This window comes from Phaenicophaeus curvirostris, chromosome 1 (genome assembly GCF_032191515.1).
Source record: "Phaenicophaeus curvirostris isolate KB17595 chromosome 1, BPBGC_Pcur_1.0, whole genome shotgun sequence".
Taxonomy (NCBI): domain Eukaryota; kingdom Metazoa; phylum Chordata; class Aves; order Cuculiformes; family Cuculidae; genus Phaenicophaeus; species Phaenicophaeus curvirostris.
In genome coordinates this window covers 129,892,664-129,915,978 of record NC_091392.1, presented here as the reverse complement: position 1 = coordinate 129,915,978, position 23,315 = coordinate 129,892,664, and the positions used below count along the sequence as shown (strand labels likewise).

Genomic DNA, 23,315 nt, shown 5'->3' with positions numbered 1-23,315 from the left:
CTATGATGCTGTTCCAAGACAAAGAAAGGACAACCCCTCCCCAATCTAGATTCTGAAACAGCAACAGTCATCATGTTAAGTCTTATTTAGCAAAACATCCTAGCATATGTACACACTTCAGCTCCACAAGCTCACCTCAACAGACCAGAGCAGAAGGATATGACATAAGATCAGTGGCCTGTCTGCCTCCCCCTCAAAGGCAGAAGTGAAAATAGTGAGAACTTCACATGCTGTAACTGAATAATATTGGGTGCTTCCTGCTGCTATTCTGATCCACTGGATCAGACATGATAATCACTCTAGGAGGCAGTGCTTTATACCTACCAATCGGCTGCTATGCAGCGGGATAGGAAGAATTGGTAGAACCACCCCTACCCTTAAAGATTAGACTAAGTAACCACTGGAGACTCTGCTTCCCTTCCACAAAAGGACAACACTAAGTAAATACTACTGCTGAATACTTTGTATGGTGAAGCTAGAGCCAAAATTATTACAAATCACTCAGCTCTCGGTCAGATAATCCCACAGTGTCTGTATATTTGGCAGTTTTCCAAACTGCACACATAAGGATTCGTCAGTGCTTCCTTCCATTTTCTTCCAACACTGCACCGCAGCTACAGGTTTGCATTACTTACTCCCATTCACTTAAGGAAGAGTTTCTTAAACAGCACGACTGTATCTTTGAAGGGATGACCAGAATATACTGCAGTAACAAGCCATGTCACGTCCAATATCATTCAGCTTCCATGGCAATGGCATTTAAGCATTTCCCTTCCTTCCTGCTACTGCAGTACTTTGCCTTCTTATATTATAGCTGTTTGGACAAATGTTTGCAGGACCAAGCTGCAAACATGGGAAAGAAACTGCTGCCCATATGTTTTTAGAAATGAGCAATTTAGATTGGATCACTTTAAATGTATCCGAAATCCAATTCTAGAGCAGCAATATAAACAGTTTCAATGGCACAAAGGAAAGAGGGAGGGAAAGGAGAACTGAAAACTCCACAGGTCAGTACTGCTGCTGAAGCTCCTTCACACTGACTCAAGCCAACAGCAGGGATGTAGTAGAAGACAGGTGAACTAGAACTCGCATAACTATACTAGCTGACTTGGGAGTTCACAGTAGACATGAGTTAAGACAAGATACATGGGGAACACTGACTATTAAAAACACTTAAATTACACTGGGAATCATTAAAAGCCAAATGTATAATTTAAGTTACAATATTAGCTTTAGTAAAAGTCATGGCTGCCATCAAAAGCAGATGCCTTTTACCTCCCTTCTCAATGCCACCGCTTTTCTCCTTCTGGTACTTCCCTTGTGCTCCCCTCCATATTCTTAGTACATAATCACAGGACAAGTGGCTCAACACAAGCACCACCACAAAGGTGGCAGCAGGGATGGATCTGGCCTTCTTAACAAGAGTCATGGTCAGCATGATTTTAGGTGATGAAGAAACTGCACCTTGACTCAAGACCACGACTTTACCACCTGTAAACTGCTCTTAATAGAAAGCCTAAGTTCTATTCAGTAAAACTGGAGAGTACAAAAACTTCACCCCGTCTAGTTGTATACCACTTAGGTTTTTCAACATTATACAAGGATTACCTTAAATTTAACCAAATTCTGTATGGAATAGACTACTTCTAAATATGTGGCTTATTAAAGTTGCCATAAGGTACATGTAGAACTTACAGGTTTACAAGTTATTATCCCTGAAGTAGCCCTCAAAAACACAATATCTGCTCAGTTAGAGCATGTTTACACTTGATAGAATAATACAGATTAAGTAATTTGAAGCTGTATAACCTATTAGTTAAATATCAGGTTAATCCAAGCATAGAAGCTACAAGTCAAACTCCTCCCCTTGTCTAAAGACAATCTTCTTTACCTCAGATGATCTTTACCATAGATCATCTTCATTCCTATATATAAGCTGCAGTTCCTTCCAGCCAGCAAACTACCCCTATCTTTTAATAGGTGCAACCATCTATCTGCCTCTCTCCACTCACGCAGTTTCTCCATATTCTGTGGAGTCATGACAATTGTGTAAATTAAGCTCTGTATGCAGTAACAGTTCTTTCACTCCTTTCAAATAACAGTACAGAAAGGAGGAAGCATCCTATGGGCATCCAATAATCACATTGTTTAAACTAAAGGTTACAAAGAACATTTCATCGAGTAAAGCTGTGCCCATACATAGAATTCATCAGGGCCTTGCTGTAGCCGTAACTAAAGTTACACAATTCTCCAAGTCTGATCTTCCATATTCCAGAATCAGCCTTTGTAGCCATCCAAGATGACAAAAAGATTAAAACTAAGTAAGAGTTCTATGTTTAGCATTGGCCTAAAATATAAGTACTTTTAAAAGTTTTAATCACAAGAGAACTTTTACAGTTGCATTACTAATACTAATCTCGCTGCAAGACTCATACTCTTTGTACATGTACTTGTTATCATGAAGAGGAGAGAAGGCAGTAAACAGAAAAACACTGTGGAAAAAATCAAGTTTGAGCATTCAAGTTCTTATTGTTATTTTAGTTTACGTCCAAACTCATAAGAAATTCCATTTTGAAATTACTTGTAAGCTGCCTTAATTCTACAGATCAAACATGCAAGCAGGCTCTTTGCTACTCTTCACTCCCTCAAAAAAGATCAACAGCTGCATAATATGCTAGGTAATTTTTAAATGGAAGAAACAGCCAAACACCATCAGTGACTTTGATTTTGAACATTTTATAAAATATTTTTGTCTATTATGATAGTTTTATTTTTGTCTGGAAACTAAATCCTCATTTATAAAGCCACATATGAAATTAGATCTATTACTGCAGTTCCACATTACAAAAAGCCTATTTGTTTACTGAACTACTTGTTTATCATGGTATCAAATAAGCAGCGGACTAATTACATTTTCTCCAGCAAATAATTTTCATGTGCATTTTAAACCTGCCTTAGGTAAAATAAAATCTTACCTTTATTAGTAGGACTGCCACAACGTATTCCACTTATGCTTTGGACAAAAATATGTTGCAATGCACTATATATGCAAATAAGCTTTGTTCTGTCATGCAGCATCTGACACTTGATACATAGTCAATTGCAGCAGCACCCAGTCTTTTTAGGGCCAATTTTCTTTGCACAGCAGATGTAAACAGCTCATTTTCCAGTAAAAACACATTTACATGGACTCATTGTAAGTAAACAAAGCCAAACATCTGTTTAGTTATTAGTTTTGGTATCCATTTCTCTATCTTGCATTATCCCACTTAATTATCAACACCAAGGAAAGCTAAAAGAAATCAGATACTTGAAGTTGATGCGGTTAGTACAAAAAGGGAAAATAACAGGTTACACTCAAAGCACTCTTCAAAGATTATCATGCAAGTGTTGCAGAAAGTTAGGCCCATCACCCATTTTCTGTTTACCCTTGCAAGGACTTAATTACACGTGCAGCAGTCTTTGCATAGCACCCATTTAATCCATGCCACCAAAATGGTAAACTTGGTAGTTACCAATCATTTAGATGGGGGTCAAAAGGACTAATGCCTTTGATTGCTCTTAATCATAAGATATCCTCAGACAAACCTCCCCAGTCTTCGTTCTGGCTCTACAAACACAAAATCAAGCAGCAATGAAAATGTAATACCAACTATTTAAAAACAAAACACTCAACATCCACCCAATTATTTACAGCTTATTTCCATTTAAAACAAAAGTTAAAAAATATTCTAAACTGTATACAAATGAAATTCAGTTATTTCACTCATATCTTTCAACTAGTGTTATTTTTTAGGTTAATACGACTTTATTAGGTCTTGCTAAAAATCCACCGGTAAGAAAACAATAAACAGAAATGCATTAGTAAAAGCCATCTGTTCAAAGATTCCAAATAGATGCATTAAAAAAACCCTCAAGTTTTTTTCATTTCTTAACAAGACAAAGGATACTAGTACCTTAGAATAATAAGTTCTAGAGTTGCTTAGAAAGCATCACCTGTGCTTGAAGGAATACTAATTCAAACTTTTTTAAAAAGAAAACTTAAGATCAGTTATTCGTTATTATAACAGATCAAGAGCATAACAGAATAGGATGCTACCAAATTTAAGTATATCTAATTCACTCAGGAAGTTTCATATAGTAGTATCATTAACATTGATATTAAAGTAAGATTTGCTTCATGAAAGGAAACAAAGGTTTCATTCAACTTTCCTACCTACCATCCCTGAAAAAATTTAAACAATTGAATTTAAGAGCTCTGTAATCATATTAACTATTAAGTCATCATTGTTACTTGCTGAGCTGTGTATGATAAGTCAGTCATTTTCATGTCATTTTCGCTTGATGCGAAAATTTGAACTTTTTCACTGTAATCCATCTGTTAATCAAACATACTTCAATTTCTCAAATAATTGTAAACAGGTCTTGTCAGACTTTTTTGGTCTTTTTAAAATGCTATTTTCAGATTTAGTACATATAAACTTTTAATGCACCTTGATGTCCATCACTAGACTGTTGCTGGACAGCTTGGCAAGAAAACATCACTTCTTCCTTTAAAATAATAAATAAAAGCCCCAAAACACACACCAGCAATGTGCTTCATATCTGTACAACACATAAATGCGACCAGAAAGAAATGAGAAGCTAAAAAACCAAACAACATGATGCCTCCTGGGAACATTCATATTCTTTTCACCTACTATTCTGTGGCACTCTAAAACCATCTTCACAGGTAGTGAGAATTTTAGGAAAGGTTAGTAGCACTGCAACACGACACATCATCTCAGACACCGAAGTAAAAATGGTATTATCTCCTCACTATCTCAAGGTTCAAACATTAACTTTGCTCTTTTCAGCATTCTGCCAGAATCAGGGAACATGTTCTATTAAAATGCAGATTAATGTGCTCATTCAGAAAGAGTATCTAATTTTGAAGATAAGATACTCTTTACTGTCAAGCAGTCTCCTGCAATTGCTCATTGAATTTACTATGTTTATTGACCAGAAGCATCTGACTAGGCTCCTGAAAACAACTATGGCATATGCAGCAGTTCTAAAATTTTTATCATTATCACCCTGATGCAGTGCTGCTACAGACAGCAAGAGAAAAACACTCTAGAGAAAAATCTATCACTTCAGTGTACAGATAATAAATATAACCTTAATAGAATTATAATCTATGAGGAGTTTGAGGGACTGTTAATATGCCCTCAACAGTTCTTATAAGCAGTCCTTGTATCAATAAGTGATCCGACTTCATAGGTGGTTTTACAAAGTGAATATTGTTGATTAGTATTGGAATTCACATCAGAGCAGGTACCAAATAGTTAGAGAGCAAGGACTTCACATACACTAATTTTAATCTTACAAATGAAACCACCTAATGCTTCTGTTTGCAAAACTCACTGAATGTTTATTTAATGCTTTAATGGAAAACTCCTTCCTCACAACTTGTTGATTCTTAAGCACTTCTAATCAGCCTTTTGATTTCAACAGTATACATTACTCATGCATACACACTAAACAAAAGTCAGGAAAAGGATAGTATTATGGAGATGTATTTACTAAAATGGTATTGTAAAGGTCTGCACAAGAGTTGCTCAGATGAAAAGCAGACCACTTTCAGCATTTTCAATTCATAAAGCCACAGATACATTAAGATCTGACAAAATGTTTCTGGAAAGACAACTGTTTTTTTGAGAAATCACAGCCTGTAAATCTATGATAATTCCCAAGCATCACTGACACATCCAGAAAGCCAAGAAACTTCAAAGAACGCTAAGAAACATAACTACATTTTTCAAAAAAATAATTTAAAGACTCACAGACCAGTAAAACATCTAAGTTACCAGAAAAAAAAGCAGCCTGAGAATGGGAAGGTGATGAGATATTGGACAAAACCTTTCCAGATTTAAATGTCTGCTGAAAAAACTGGCATTGAGTATCTGGGAAGTTAATATTCCCCTCTTCCCATTCCCACTTGGAAGAAAAACAAAGCTACAAGTTCCATTTTAAATTTCTGGACCATCTCCTATTACTTTAAACAGAAGAGTAAGATTTGTTAAGTATTTGCAGGAAAGCCTACTCCACAGTACAAGGAGGAGAGCACAAAAATATCTATTAAATCTTTATCGGAAGTGTTCCCATATTTTTACAGACCTGTCTGCTACTATTAAATTTACAGCTAGTTGTCTTTAGAGATTTGTTTCAAATAGAATGTTCCTATGATTATTATGCATATCCTTACATTTCGTTCCATCTGAAGTCCAGATGAATTTTAGGTACTTATGAAGCCAGCATGACTTCTTAAAAAAAAAAAACCTGTTGGTTAGTCTCATCAGTAATTTTATAAACTCTGTAGTCTGCAGTACAGTCAATGACATGCAAGACAGCCATAAACAAATACATAAAGAAAAGCAGCTCTACAAAGATTAGGTCACTTTTTGCTTGAACAGAATGCTACAAAAAGCAAAGTGATTAACAAGACATACATAAAAAATAGATGATAGCATGACGGCTGGAACTTTAACCGACACATTTGAAAATACCACCCTTGCACAGATCCACACAATCAAACACTTTATAATTTTAGTACCACCTCGTTCTCCATCCTTCCAAAACTAAATTTAAGCAGCAGTGTAGTTTATGACCATAAAAATAACCTGTGTCATAACTGAAGAACAAACACGGAAGTTTTCCTAAAACAAGGTGCAAATAAATTCTTCCAAAGTGAAGCGCGTTATATATACAAAGTCAGAGAGCTTGACTGTAGACAAGCATGTACAGAAGGCCTACCTCATTCACTACAGAATTACCCATTTAATTGATGTCAGGAAAATGAAAACAAGAGCAACTGACCTCTTCACTTAGGCCCAATATATTAATCAAACAAGATAAAGTGTGTTTTGTGACAAAACTACACCAGTCTTTAAAAGAACTCAAATTTTATTTCCAAGGCTGGGATAAAAAGCCTATCACACTCAAAGTATCTTCCAAAAAGGCAGTTCCACACACATGCATTTCTTCACCTACTACTTCAAAGTGTGGGTATTTTTAAAAAGCATAATTAAGAAACATAATATCTCAAAAAAGAAAGCAATTATACTGAATGTTTATTCCCAAACTGGACTTATTTATTCTGGTTATGTATAGACTTCACCTAACACATACAATTAGAAACAGTTTTAGTCTAGGTTCTTAACGTCTAGAACCAACACCATAAATAAGCTCACTTTATTTTATCAATGTATGAGAATCAATACCTTCATTATAAATGGACAAGGCAAATACTTCATATTTAAAACATCAAAAAATTTAACTGCATTATAACCTCTTTCCGGCTAAATATCCAACATCCACCAAGGATGAAGCCTGAAATACGTATTATGAGAGTGTCAGCTACCAAAACACTATCACAACTTACCATACCTTCTATAAGCTGGGAGCGATTCCCAATCCAAAGACTGTAGCTAATTTTTCTGTTTCCTAATCCTAAAATAACTCGTAGCTCCACACAAGTCTTCTAAACTGTAATTAGAGATTTTTATCTGTGCCTAAAATCAAGCACATACATGTTAAGAACCTCAGTCTTAAACTGACTGACCAAGCTGACAACCTGAAACGGAGCCAGATGTTACACATGAAGAACAGACCAGAATCAAGGCAGTCAGATCTCCATAACAATAAAGATTACATTGTTCATTCTGGCTTCACATCAGAATGAATACCAGTATAGCCCAGGCAAACGTCACTGCCAGCTTAGGAAGGCAGTCTATTTCAGTAGTCTATATTTAAGGGCTAACATTAAATAAAGATTGAATTAATTGCATTAATTATGGGTAGAGACTAGTAAGAAATAGGTACTTCCAGTAGCTGCTTCACCAGACAAGAAAAACAGACTCCCACCTACTCCTGGCTTGAGTACCAGGGATTGCCTTTTGTCATTGCTAATGCTAATATTCCTTTATTTTGTCACATCTCAAGAACAACCTAATACCATCTCTCCAGTATTGTTTAGCTTCAAACCTACTATTTCCAATTAGCCTATTTTATCTCCAAGACAAAAAAATCATTTCATGGTATGTGTAGGAAATTCACGAAATTCTTTTCCAAAGATGCTCATTCTAAAATGAAAAGCTTAAGTCTACATAGCAACCCTAAGCATGTAGGACAAGTCAGCTGACATTAGCAATTCGAGTACCCTTCTGGATACAGGATGAGGCAAGGGCTTGGAATAGCAAAGGGAAATAAGGTTAATTCAAATCATAGCTATTATTTTTTATGTAGAAGGCCTAGTTGATACGATGTTAGGCCAAACTGCAAGATCCTAAGAAAAACACATTCACGTATCTTTTTAGAACTTTTGATCATTACTAAAATAGTGATGGAGCAAGTGCGGTGTCAATAGAACCACTATCCTTTTTACTGAAATGCATTTTTTCAGAAGTGCTACTTTAGATCTTCTGCAATCAACTGCTAAAATAATACATACACACTCTACAAAGGAATAGTGGTGGACAAAATGAGTATGACTTCCAAAACACTTATAAACTACACAAAACAAATAAGGATTTTTCACTGAAAGTCAAAATTTAGGAACTTTTTTCAATATCAAATCAAGATATGTGAGTCCATACAGTTTTGCTTTAATATGCACAGAACTGCCTCATTTAGATATGAGAATTAACTCCTTGATTTTACTGGGTTAGCACAGTGCATGACCATAAACTTCCAGGCACCATACTGAATTACTTGGACTATCAAATAAAAACAGCAATTAAACCCTTAAAAAAAAATCAGATCTTCTCTTTACCATAGAACATATTTTGTTTCTAGTGCCATGCATTAAAAAACTAAGTGTTATGAAATCATGCACAGAACTATCTTTTAGCTGTTCCATACACCACATGTATGCAACTCATGCAAGAACATACTACATCTGCCAATTTCTTTTCTCAGTATAATTGAGTTGTTCACACAAGAAAAAAAAACACCTTTGCAGAAATGCATGCCTTCATAATTGCTAGTTAAGTATTGAAATATTTTATAGCAAACAAGATATAAAATTATCAAATGGACACATGACAGCATTCTTTTGAACAGAAGCATCTCTAGCAATAGATTTACCATGAAGCATGGAAGCACTGGAATATTTACTATCGTTCACATGGATAGCACAGCCAGCACTGACAATTTGGTAAGTTAACAGGTGGCATTAAAGGGAGGGGTGTTCCTGTGTAATGAATATTTGAACTGAGCACATTCTTGAAGAGCTAACGAGAAAAGAAAGGTTTTTAAAAAAAAAAAAGGCTTAAAAAGTTACTGTTTCAGTCACATAAACCCTAGCAGTTAGTTAAGTGAACAGCACAGCACCAAGAACAATGACAAACTGAAGCAGATGCTCAGGAACACAAGCATATCCTGGAAATCTGCCACCAAAAATACAAGTAGGCAAAGCTATTAAGCACTCATTCACTATAAAACAATCTACGCATCTGCATATTTAACATCACAAAACCAGTCACTTAATGTATTTGTAATTATTTTCTTTTGTGTAAGTGTTCTTTAAGGTGCATTATACGTTAATGCATGCAGCATTACTAATTAACCGTGTTGGGTATTCAACAATTATTAATAATTTTTAAATTAGGCAATAAGAGTATTCAGGGCTAAAAAGTCCTTTTGTTAAACATAATTAGAAACTGACGTGGTCAAAAACAAATACACAACCACCCTGCCAGAAATGGTTTGTACTTGGAGCCAAACTACATTTTATTCTGGTAGCTTTGAAATGCTCTGAGAAGCAGAAATTCACTGAAAATACCAGAAAAGGCTCCAGTTGTGACAAAATTATTGTAACAACCCTCTTCAAACTCAGCATGCACGCAGCAGCTGACAAAAACAACACTCTACAGGAGGAGTCCAACTTCATTGGAAGTTCAATTTAAATATGAACTCAGACTTTTACAGGTTTTAACTAAAAAAATCAGATATATGAACTAGTTTTCTACATGATCCAGGGTCAAGAGTATCACTAAGAATGAAAAACACAAAACTCAAACATAAGACTACAGTGGTAGTGTGATTAACTGTTACATTCAATTAAACCAGAGAAGATTTAATAAACCTAGACAGAACAGAAAAACCTCAGAGATGGGGAAAGGAATGATAAACATGTTGTTAAGCTATCAGGGCAAGAGGAAAGTCTCCCACTGAAAACATGGTACTTCTTATGTGTAGCATTAACTTGAAATTACATTAAGTGTAAAAAGAGAATGCTAAACTGTTTGGAATGAAAATATCAGTAATTAATTCCTAGATGTAGTATGCTTTTTTTGCTTTAGAAGAGCCCTAAGAAAATTGTGAAAACAAAACTCAAAACCAGTGAGAAAAAGAAAAAATACAGTAATTCTATTTTACCTATTATTAATCGCATTTGCAGGAGATATACTGGAATAGATACTTAATGTTACGCATGTTTTCACTTAAAGAGCAGCAAAAGATTTCAATAGAATTAATGGATTAGTCCCCCTCCCTTTGTAAACTGCAACAGGACTTTTGGTTAAGGTAATTTCTTCTAAGAGTAAAGGGCTTAACAAAAGCTGCATCAGAACACGGGCAGTAAATAAGCACATGTATTTCCTCCCTCAAAAAATAGGGTAACAAACATGCATAATGGCTGATCTTGTTCATGACACTAGCTGTTAACAGACAAGAACTTTAATATGTTGTGGATTTGCCTGCACTCTGAAAGTATCACAAACACAGCTACAACAGTAAAGAACATTATGTGTTTCCCCATCCTATTAACACCATGTTCAACGAAGTACCAAGCAGAACATGGAATGCTTATATGAAAATTAAGCAATTAACTCACAGGATGAAGTAAATTGAAAGTTCTCATGAGGGGAAAAAAATAGAGGAACTTACATTTTCATACAACCTTAGTAGGGAACATCATTTTAGAATTTTACTTCTTAAAAAAATTAGGGTTCGTCATCCTTGTTAATCCATATGTTCCACTGACTTACACACAAGATTGACTATTCCCCCAGCATACTAGAAATTTGTGATTTCTAACTTAGATATCCAATGACCTTAGCACTGCACTCAAGACTACAGCAATTAAGGCAAAAAACACATCCAAACCCCAGCATAGGATGGAGAAACATGGGGAAATGATACTAAGTTTTTCTAGGCCACTGAATCCCTTCCAATCAAATGTTTTCAAAAGAAAAATAGCAGAGATGCAATCTGCCTTTCTTCAAACTCAATAGTGAACAACAAAAGCACTTAAAGGAAAAAAAACAAACAAACATTCTTAGACTTCACATTCTGTATGTTTCTAATCTACTACTTTTATGACTTTGTCTACATAAAAGACAGATGTGCAAGAGTAAGCAATCTATAGCTAAAGGCAGGTCTTCAGAATAAGAACTATACCTGAACGAGTCTCAAAGAAGAGAGTCTAGCTTCTGGATTTCAGCAATGAAACAGTAAAGAAGTAAACATGCATCAGGTATAACAAAAAACTAATGGCTGGTTAATAAAAAGAAGTGGAAGACAAACAAAACTAAGTTAAAGCAGCATGAACTATAATTATCTAAGTATAAACATGAAACAGCCACTTGCATTTCTAGCAAACAAAATCACAATAGGTTACAGTATACACATGCCAAGTATAAGAGCAGATATCATTAGATTGCACAAATAGGACAGCTAACAAGAAACCACGTGCTAAGCGTGCTAGAAAATACCTTCTACAAGTTGAGAGAAACAAAAGCTTTTTCTACTCACAGCTTACCACACCTATACCTTGACAAAAGAAGTTGAATTAGCTTACCTCCTGTAAAAGATCTGCCTGTTCAATGGCTTTGAGAACATTTTTCTTGGAAGTCTCCTGAACCTCCCCTCCTAGAAGAAACTCATCCAGAATGAAATACGCTTTTTCGAAATTGAAGATGATATCAAGTTCACATACCTAAAAAGATGAAGCATTATTGCAAAATCAGAGGATACTATCTATTGAGGTATGTCCTCTCACAAAACTTAAGTTGTTCACAGCTCTACCAAACTTCAAATCAAGATGTTAGACTAACTATAATCTTTTACGAAGCAGGGCAACAAAATAAATTTAAATCGGTCCTTTAAGTAAAGGGCTCGCTTAAGTCAAGAACAGTTACAGCAACCTCTTTGGAAAGTATTTTCGTTGTTAAAAAGGGGTTCAATTCACAACTGAGAGTCTGATGTGGCTCTTAATGAGGCAGAAGAAAAATCCTAATAAAAGTTCTCCTCTTGCCTGCAGCATCCAAAGGCAGATCACACCATCTTACAGAAAAATCTGAACACATACTAATCTCAAATTTCTTATTCATCCTGTGCATTTCCTAGTCAGAAGGACTAGTAAGGCAGAGGGATGAGCATCAGTTTTTCTAAAAGTGCTAATGTACATTACTACAGTTGTGTTTGCTATCTGGGGAAGCAGACATCTGTCTTTTCTTTCCTTATCCCTCCTGGTAGCTCACAACCAACTGCCTCCTCCAGCAGCAGATGTAAGAAATGCTCACACACTAGAGCAGTGCCAGGGAGAAGAAAGCTGGGTGCTTAGACAGAAAGCTAAGGATAAGGTTTTATCTGAGCTCAAGCAAGACTACTATGAAATGAAAAAAAAAACCACAACAAAAAAACAGGCAACTAAAACCAGATTAATAACAGCTCTTCTCCCAAATTAGTAATTTAATTTTGAATTTAATTTTGTGGTTTATATAGTTATATTAATAACTATCAATTCAGTCTGACCAAGCAAGCAACATAAAATGCGTTAGATACACCTTTCCAACAGCTACCTGATTATGTTTTAAGTGCTGTGAGCATAAAGCAAAGTGACATAGTATAAAAAGACTGTAAATCTAAAAAAAAAAATTACTAACTCACACTGCCAAAATACTTGTCAAGAAGTTCTACATAGCGATGAATTATTTCCAGAGTTATTAGTTCATTGTCCTGATCTTCAATAGCACAGCAAAAATAGAGGCTTGCGTATCTGTAATAACAAAATAATCCTGATGTTAGCATAAGAACATTAGCAAAATTAATGTATTACATTCTCAATACTCCTTCACACTCAAGTTTACCATACCGATACTCTGAATCGGTATCAATGCAAGTTCTAACAAAGAAGGGCTAAAAAACCAGCAGACAAACTCAGGGATCTGCCTCATTGCATCAAGCAAGATTTCAGTCTTAACCGTGCTTTAACTGATGGAATTGAACTAGCCTAAGAAGTGGCTGGAAAAGTAAATATATTTGATTTTCTAGCCTCCTGTCAGACTTCTGAGGCAAAATATTTTCTCTACTAATATCCAAACACCGGTACACTAACCAACAGACTCAATCTTAAATTGTGTCACACAAGCTACACAGATATTCAAAACTATAGAAAATGCCTTGGGAAAATAAATAGAATTAAGAATTGGTATTTGGTCTTTACAGAGACTTTAACAAGTGGCCAAAAAAATTCTAAACTAATGTCACATACCGCAAACACTAGTAGGTCAACAACTCTACATAACTGTTTTGATATCAGACTAACAAGAGGCCATCAGCTGGTTTCTAGCAATCCATTTCCAGCCTGGAAGACAAGGAATTCTTTATTTCAGATCTAATCTTCAGTTCCACTTTAACAAAAAGACCATCCAGTTCTACTGTTCACTACCATACTCATGTTCAAATCATGTTTTAGAAAGCTGTTGCAAAACAAAACAGAAATGAAAGCTGAAAAACCCTTTTAGTCTTCTCTGAAATGCCAAATGCATATGCCACACAGACACACATGGCACAAATGAGATTTCAAGTAACACCTGTTGTAACTGATAATTTACATAAACCAAAACCAGCTTTCATTCACCTTTTCAGAGATGAAAACTGGCCACACTAACCACTCTGAGTAGCCTATTGAAAAAGAATTCATCAAGATGCAAATGCCAAGTGTAAGATGCGTATTTGTAACAAGTGATATAGATTTTATCAGCTTGGACTTGGTAAGCTTCCAAAGAAACAGTCAGGCGGTTTGGCTAGAAGTCCCGCAAAACCAATTATTTCGTATTATGTTCAAATTTATCTCCCAGCCACTTCGCCAGCATCATTTATGATGTGAAAGTTTCCCACTCCCTGACACTGTGTTCTAGCAGAGTTAAATTCCTATGGTTTCATCATGAACCAGCATAAATCTCACCCCAAAAGCTTGAGCTATTATTAGAAGTACTGCCTACAACTTCTTTCCATCTTAGTACCAAAGATGGAGGACAAAGACAGGAAGACACTTCCATTGAAGCACTTAAATCTTCAGTTCCCTTGCTCTTTTATCTCTTCACCACGGTGACTTGTCAGCTCATCAGAAGTTCTATCTGAGCACAGCTCTTTTGATTTTACACTGTTATGTTCGTGCCTCACTAATTCTTTAGGGACGTTTAAGTCACTGCAGTAGTTTGCAAGATTCTGCCTTTATAAGGCACCTTTTGCACAAATCTTTTTTTACAAGTATCAGAAAGTAATTCCATAAAGAAAAAGGATTTCAAAACTAATGAGGAACTCATGAATCAAACTCCATGTTACCATACTTCATAGTAGAAAAAGCAGCTTTGGTGCCTTAGTTTACATTTATGCTAATTACCAGCACTCAGGCCAAATCCATCTAAACAAAACTTTCTTCATATTCAGATGAGCAGCACTGATTATGATGAAGTACAGTTAAACTGTCCCCTTACAGTGTTTAAACATGAGTAGAATCACATACCAGCAGACCTTATAAAATTTCAAATATTTGAAACTAATCTACATGGCACAGTCCTTTTGTACTTCCACAGCACTTCAGGGACTCTTTTGATGCACAGAACTATTTTATACAAATACTTCAAACAAAGGAGGGGGGAGGAGGGCACGGAGAGGCAGACTACCTAACATAAAATACTTCCCTGGAAATACTTTCCTAGTCTGCTCTCACTGTCCTCATTTAAAAGAAAACACAACATACTTCTAAAAGACTATTTGGCAGCTGTGAGCAGACTACGCATTCAAGCTTTGCCAACTGCAGTTTTGGAGAAAGAATACCAAGAAATAAGAATTACTCAGTGGGGACTTTAAGAAAAAATTGGAGGCTTGGGTATCTATCTTATATGCAAAGAATATTTTTCAAAGTATTTTTTTAAGTAGCAGCCATGACTAATGGATCCCTATTCAACAAAAGAAAACAAATTCAGATTCAATAAGCCTACACAGCAAATAGTGGAAGAGTATGCACAAGGCAGCCATCATTGAAAAGGGAATATTATAAAAGGTATACTTTTCTTCAGACAAACTCTCAAAGGCAATAGTTTATTGTAAGTTTTTTACCGGCAGTCTAGTGCTTGAAACAAAAAAAAAAAAAAGTGTCCTTATGTAGTCCACTGTGGATAAACTAGAGGTTTTGCCAAGTGTAGAAGCTTAGAGAGTAAGATGAGTAGATTACTGTATTCAGACTGAAAAAGACCTCTCTTCTGCATAAGTGTTGGCTTTTCCCTAATGAGGCTGAAAAGAAACCAGTCTCATCTAAGGAAAAGGCAAAACCTGATAGTAAGGTTAAGAGCAGATGTAGTGCATTCCAAAAGAAACATTCTGCTCTTTCTCCTATTGCAACTGAATGTGTTTTGGTTTTTTTTCCCTTCAGTGTTTATTAGTAGCAGAATCTCCAGCCCCAAATCAGCTGTTTACATTCACTTAGGGAAATAGTGTATGATAAACATGCTCCACTTGTCAGAAAAAGGACCAAAAACAGAGACATTGAAAACAGTTTGGAAAAAAAATTGCCTAAGACTGTAATATAGAATAAAAGAAGAAGAAGGAAACACAGGAGGTATAAGTAGTCATACCAATTCCTGCCTTCAGGGAGATGATCTTGGTGTTTAAAAAACAAATTCACAAGCCTCCCCCCAGTAGCTGTGCTGGTTCAGTAGTGGGAAGCCTCACAGTTGGCAGGCAATGCTTCAGCAGAGTTCTCCAGTATTAGCCTGCTCACAGCCAGGTTCAGTAATTCTGCTGGGGGATCAGGTCACTGTGGGCAGAGCCCAACTTGTAAATCCGACCAGTACAGTGGTGTTGTACTAGATGACAGAACACCTGCTTGAAGTCATCCCCACAAGTCAGTCACCAGATAAAGCTGCAAGCCATAAAACTGTCAGTATCTAAAGTCACATTGCATGTAAATTCTAACTGCAGAAATTCAAAGCATACAGCTTTTGGCAGGAGCAGAGCTGAAATGCAAGTGACAAGAAAGCAGTCAGGTGCTTAAAGGGCGCCCAGGAATCTCGAGTTGGTGATTTTTTACTGTAGTTGATCCAGTGAAAACTGGGACCACTGAAAGTTCTGCTTGGCAGATTTTTCTTCCTCCTCCAGAAAACTTCCACATTTCTTTATGAAAACAAGAAGTTCTGAGACTCTTGAGCAGGCAGATAGGTCACTACCCAAAGACAGAGAAATCAACAGTAATAACACTAACAAAGATAAACACTTCTTTTACAGTGTCTCATTTCAGCAAGGCTATAACCCTGCAGCAGTTTCAGAAATTTACAAAAGCTTGATGCTGGTAATACTCCAGGAAAAAGCTGCTGCTTTTTTGATGCCAAGGTCCTCCTAGTGCCAGGAGAACTACAATATTGGACAAAGAGGACCTGATCAAGTTAAAATAACCAAACTTAAGTATCTAATACATTATAATAACAACATTCAGTCAGTGTTACAGAGGCAACCTAATCAACACCACAGTAACTTTTTAAACAGATGCAACTGGCAATTAAGAGGTACACAAATGAACAAAGGGATCACATCAACTGCTGGGCACAGCACGTACCACTAGCCACATGACACCTTAGCTTAAAGTTATTTTGAACCCAAGAGGCTAGCAACTTGCAGAATGGGCTCTTTTGCTGTTTCTTGCAGTGGGGGAAGGGTAAAAAGTTTTAAAACTTATTTTTCCATAAGTCTTTAATATAACCCCTGGTTATGGTTAGTTTATGTTAAACTAAGACAATTGCCACAACATTAAGGACAGCACAAGCAAAGACAGCTTTGGAACTGTATTTGCAGTATAAAGTTACAAACTAACACATAAAACCAAAGACAAAATCCTCAATCAAGTTACCAAAGATAATCAAGTCCCATAATCATTAACCAAATGCTAACAAAGTAAAATTTACATAAAGATTAGCTATTTTGCAATTCCCGATTGACTGTGATACACTACAGAATAAAAAGAATACTGCCAGAAGCTGAAATAGTGAACAGCTGAGATCTTCAAACCCAAAAAAATTTCTTTAAGTAAAATCAGAAATTTTAACATTTAACACATTTCGCTGCCACAAGGGGAAAGCTGCATTGAACTTCTACCCTATCTGCTCCAATACCACTACAGTTCATTTTTACATGACAACAAAAAGAGCACTCATTACTTGTGTTTGTCAAGTTTCTAATCAGCGCTACGCAGATGACTTTCTATTTTCATAAAGTGCAATTGTTGTTGCCTTCCCGTATTTGAATTTTTTTCCAGCAAGTCACTTCAAATTTCTATTTGTTTCTTGAAGTCAGAAACTCACATCCTTTTACTAGCCTGAAAAACTCTCCTCCAAATCAAGTACAAAATACATATATTCCATATCATGAACCATGCAAAGTGCAGGGCATCTTTCCAAATGTGAATTAAGAAGGCCACAGTAACTGATACTATTGTGCTACGTTTTGTCTGGAAGAGATCTTAAGAAGATAGAGTCTTGCCATAAACCTAAGACTGCCAACTCCACCACTAACCACATCCTCAAGTGCAACATGTACACGTAGCTTAAATATCTCCAGGGATGGCAACTAAACCACTTCCCTGGACAGCCTGTTCCAATGCTTCATAACCCTTTGGGCGAAGAACTTTTCCTAATATCCATCTAAACCTCTACCAGTGCAACTTGAGATTATTTCCTCTCATCCTATCACTTGGCACCTGGAAGAAGAGACCAAAGCCTACCTCACTACAATCTCCTTTCAGGTAGTTGTAGAGGCCTTCCCTCAGCTCCTTTTTCTCAAGACTGAAGAGCCCGGTTCCCTCAGCCACTCCTCATGATATTTGTGCTCTAGACCCTTCATCAGTTTTACTGCCCTTCTTTGTACGTGTTCCTGCAATGCTACATGTACAAAACCAAGGAAAACAAAGTTATTCACACATTCAGATGTGTGTTCTATTTTCTTGACAGAAAGCATCATAAGGTTGAACTGCTGTGGAGGCTAAACAAAATAGTCGAGCTCCCTCAATAAATGTTAAGTATCAGAAGGCAGAAAAAGCTACCGGCTTGCCAATTTTTGCATTGAAAAATGTTCTTGTAAAAAGGTACATCAAGGAGACCCTTGAGAATACTTCTAATAATGCCAATCACTCTTTGAGTCACAATATCTAGGTCAATTCTCTTACACACTGGCAGTAAATAACACTCTAAAAACAAGAATAGCATATCCATTTCAGCAATTTAAGACCCCTAACAGCAACACACGCATGTACAATAGAAATATACACTTTAATAGCTTATATTGAAAAAACATTTGCACCAGGAGGTTCAGATCCTCCCCAGTAATAGATCAGACAAAACCAGATCTTAGTGGAAATGCTCAAGAGCTTTTTGCCTGCAAGCAATTAGGAGTGCCTTTTGCAGTTTCACAAGCCACAAAGCTCCTGCAGATGTGTTGTTCTTTTAGTCACCTAACTTTCAGAACGTATTATATTCAAGTACTGTGGTGGTCTTCTTGTGACTATCTACTTTTCAGCTGTAAAAGATTTCTTTTCAAAGAAATTTTACTCCTTGGCACTCATCAACTTCAGTTACAGTGCAAGCACTGGAATAAAATCTGTCCCACAAACCTAAAAGACGTTAATATTACCAGATACAGAAATTAAAACTATCGCCTCTTATACCAAATCCTTCTGGTGATGTTTTACTTAGCTTAATGAAACTTGTCAAAAAAGCAAAAGTAAAACAAGATTCAAGATGTTCATTAGCTTGATACAGGCTAATCTTAAGCAAGATTTCATAAGCTAACTGTGCCAGATTGGTTTACAGTGATACAGGCTACTGCAGTCAGCTGTGCACACCAGCAGTCTAGCAGATGGACTGCAGTCTACATCCAGCCCAAAGTGATCTAGCAAATTTCTTCATTCTCCTTGACCACAGGACCCACAGAGCACTACCGAGATGCAAGAACACCAGAACCACCAGCAACTCAGTCATACGCAGATTTCCACCAGTTCCCTAGACACAAAAGGACACAATGAGTAGTTAACAGATATAAAGAGACAGGGAGGGAAAGCAGCTGTGTGCAGTCAACTCTCCACCAGACTGCTGTTCAAGACTGGGCAAGGAAAAGAACAGACTTACCTACTCATACACAGTTTTACTTAGCTAGTACCATGGAAGACCAGCTGAAAGAGCACTTGCTTAAAGATGCTGAAAGAGCATCATTGCTTAAGGGAGTACACACAGCACATGAGCAAGCTTGCCTACACGTATATGTAGAAGCAGTTTTGGAAGGAAATTCAGTGGCAGAAGAAAAACCTGTGCGTGCTTTCTATAAGCACAGCCTTACCCACTGTTCCTCTTTCCTCCTTGTGTTGCGGAACTACACGCATCAGATCAACTGGCAACATCCACATGCACTGGTGTCTATCTGACACCAGGACTTAAAACACCTAAACCTTTTTTATTGTACCCATTTGTTACACTGAAAAGAAGTCACAAACTCGGTTTCCATTCTCTCTGTGCTCCCTAGAAAGAATACAACAGTATTTATCACAGGGCACAAATTTATCATCTCAATAAGAAAGCAAGAAAGCACAAACCTCCTGAAGTTTATCGCTAACAAGGAAAGGGAGGTAACTCAAGGCTGTGCAGCACCAGTTCCAAACTACCTAATCTGGATGAGAATTGCTGTTCTTTGTAGAGAAAGTGATTGTCACATTTCTATGTTGTAACACATTATAAAGATCAGCACAAAGCTAAAAAATGCTTGCCAAATACTCCTAAATACTCCTAGAAAAGTTAGCGAATAATTGAGAAATTGCTTCTACTAAAGGGAAGCCAGTCATAAATTCTTCGATTAGGAGAAATTCCTTTGGATATCACACAAAAAAAAAAAAACCACCAATAGAAAACCCAAAACAAACTAGGTACTCTGAAAGCAACTTACATTTGCAGGTGATTTATGAAGTCACTGCCTCAGATAAGTGTTTACAAAATTCAGTTTTTCTTTTGACATATTAAATCTTAAATGCATACAAATATGAAGCGCGTATGCACTGTGTGAATCCAAACAGAGAACCAAGAATCACCACTCCTTATGGAAGTCGACAGAAACCCCATTTCTTTTCTTCAGCATATTTCTAAACGCATGAGTGATTTTCCACACATGAATGATTCCTACTTGGTTATCAAATTAGATTCAAGGGAAGTCAGTCTCCTCCATAACCAGCAGCAGAAGGAAGGAAGAAAAACAACAAATAAACAAAACAAAACTCAACCCTCCATTATTTTCTTGCTACTTATTATGTTGTTTGTGGTGTATAGCAATTAGAGAGTTAGTGAGACAGAACAACCTTTTGTAGACAATCTTCAGGTCTCTCCATTCCAGGAAGCTGCACATTTTCGGTTTGCGGGCTAATACCGTTTGAACAAGTTCCCTTGTGATTTTTTTCTTTTCTTTGTCGGATAATGGGACATACCACTTCTGGAGTCTCAGTTTCCCCTGGCGACTAAAAAGCAACATAAACTGCATCTGTTGGATTAGAAGGAGAAGGAAGAAAAAAAAAATTAGAAAAAAAAAGATTAATGACAGTCTCTTAATTCTAAAAAGATTTCTGTGAGGAAAACTAAACAGGACACAAGATAGCCATCCAAAACCCAAACTGCATTACGTATTTCCATAGCTGTGGCAGATGTTACACAAGATTCAGAAGTACCAGTAATACAAAGGATCCTGCTGAATAAGGTCAGTCAATGCAGAGAGAGTAGAAAGGATACACAAGTTTTAGAAACAGATGTCAGAACGGCAAAGGAGAAAGTGAATATACCCCAAATTTCAAACAAACCATGTCCAGCACTGGTCGGGTTGCATTTGCGCTTATCACAGAACAAAACAAAAAAACACTATCACAGCCACCTCCTCAAACAGCCAAACCAATTTTCAATTCACCAGATTAGAGCAGGAGCAATTCGCACTTAAGATCTTTCCGAAAAGCCTCAGAATACTTTAAAAGGCATTAGATCTCCCAGCGGGAGAGTCCTACGGCATGGAAAAGCCTAGTCTTTTCTTGCATTACACAAAACGAGTACAGATTTAAGTGCTTTCCCTGCGGTCCTGTGCTCCAGGTCTCGTTTCCTCCAAAAGGAGTGATGTTGCAATTATATTTTAAGAGGAACTTGCCGGCTGCGCTCTCTAGCAGCTCTGACATTCAAGGCGCGGGCTGTTTTTTTTCCTTTTTTTCTAGCTTTTTTTTTTCGCCCCTTTTTGTTCAAAGTTGTACTGGGCTGAGGAAGTTTCCCAGGCAATAGGACAGAGGTAAAATAGGTCGCGAGAGCCCAGCCTAGTCCCGGGTGACCAACCCGCCCGCGCCGGCACCGGGCGCTGCCTGGGGAAGGGGGGGGGGGGGGAGCCCCGAGCCGCCCGTCCCTCCGCCCCGACACCTCCCCGAAGCGCGCCCGCCCGACCCGGAGGGATGGGGAGCAAAGGGGAGAAGGGGGAGAGGTTGAGGGGAGTCCCGTCGCGCCCCGACAGCGGGGAGGGAAGCCAGCCCGCCTCCACGCGGCTGATGCTCACCGTGCCCTGCGAGCGGGGCTGGGAAGGGACGGGGTGCGGGGGGGAAGGGGAAGGAAGAAGAGCCAGGAGGAGGCAGCGGCGGCACCGCACAACGGAGGAGCCGGACGAGCCGCCGCCGCCGCCGCTGGTGGTGGTGGTGGTGGTACTGCTGCTGCTGCCGCCGCGGCTGCCGAGCGGGACTGAGGGGAGGGGAGGGAGACGCCACGGGCTCCAGCCCGGCGCGCGCGCGCCTTAACGGCCGCCCCTCCGCACGGGGCGGGGCCGGGCGGGGGGCGGGCAGGCAGAGGGGGCGGGGCCTGTTCGGCGAGGAATGACAAGGGGCGTGGCCAGGCTCGCGGCGGGGGTGAAGGGGGCGTGGCCTCCGCCGTTCCCACACACACCCCCCCCCCGCTTTCGCTATGAATAAAACTTTATCAGCTGGGCTCGCGGAGGGGGGAGATGAGCGCATGCGCAGCGAGGCGGGGAGGGGAGGGGTGGGGCTCTCTGCTACCCAATCGCGGAGCCGAGCGCGGCGGAGGAGGGGAGGGGCGAAGCGCGGCGTTGGCCAATGAGAGGGCGGCGAAAGCGGCGGTGGGCGTGGCCTCGGGGGGTAGGCGGGGTTTAAGGCCCCTGACCCGCGGGCAGCCAATGGCCCGGCGGGGCTCGGAGCCGGGGAAATGACGTCAGTCAATGGGGGCGCCTCCCGCGGCCGCGCATGCGCGTCGCCGTGTTTGCCTCTAGCACGTGCGCGCCCGGCTCGGGGGTGGGGGGGGGGAGGGGAGGGTAAGGAGGGTAAATAAAATGCGGGCAGATAAGCTCTCTTTAAGAATCGTATTGGAGATTTAGAAAGCGAGCGTCCTTCATCGGGGCTGGGCAGCACGAGGGGGAGACCTCCATCGACCGTGTGCGGGGAGACCAGAGCTGGGACAGAATGTCTTTCCCACTTAAATGCATGTGTACAAATTGTCCTAGAAATCTTATGCATATTCCATTGCTTTCCAAGGACTAATTTTAATGTCATTGTGAACTTCACAGCAGTCAAATCTCTTGCTAATTCGGAGCCAGCTCCCACTCTGCCTGACCTTGCGTTTCAGATGGGGAAAGGCTGCAAACAGGTGATCGCAGAAGAAGACACGTCTGCTCAGCATGCTTCACACGAGATCGTGCTTCACACAAGACATTATCATCTTCAAAGAATGAACAATGGCTGGGAAAACACTGCTTAGAATTATATAATAGTTTGGGTTGGAAGGGACCTTAAAGCCCATCCAGTGCCACCCCCCTGCCATGGGCAGGGACACCTCCCACCAGACCAGGCTGCCCAAGGCCCCATCCAGCCTGGCCTTGAACACCTCCAGGGATGGGGCAGCCACAGCTTCCCGGGGCAACCTGGGCCAGTGCCTCACCTCTCTCAGCATGAAGAAATTCTTCCTCACGTCTAGTCTAAATCTGCCCCTCTC

The 23,315-nt window shown here is 38.8% G+C and overlaps 1 protein-coding gene across 6 annotated transcripts in view; it reads right to left on the bottom strand.

Moving 5' to 3' along the window:
- Window positions 1-22,109, bottom strand: part of AP1S2 (adaptor related protein complex 1 subunit sigma 2) — a 216,039-nt gene extending 193,930 nt beyond the window's left edge. Inside the window, exons 1-5 of one of the 6 annotated variants that reach the window (XR_011339002.1) lie at window positions 21,877-22,109; window positions 20,657-20,835; window positions 12,934-13,042; window positions 11,843-11,980; window positions 3,516-3,610 (exon numbers count right to left, since the gene is read on the bottom strand). Coding sequence is in view for 4 of the 6 variants with exons in the window: in XM_069875107.1 (XP_069731208.1) it covers window positions 11,454-11,474; window positions 11,843-11,980; window positions 12,934-13,042; window positions 20,657-20,835 (447 nt within the window). In the remaining 2 variants the exon portion in view is untranslated. Of the gene's footprint in view, window positions 1-3,515; window positions 3,611-11,437; window positions 11,475-11,842; window positions 11,981-12,933; window positions 13,043-20,656; window positions 20,836-21,876 lie in introns of all 6 variants that reach the window. The other 5 variants (XR_011339001.1, XM_069875107.1, XM_069875098.1 and 2 more) reach the window with 5 other exon arrangements.
- Window positions 22,110-23,315: the final 1,206 nt, after the last annotated feature.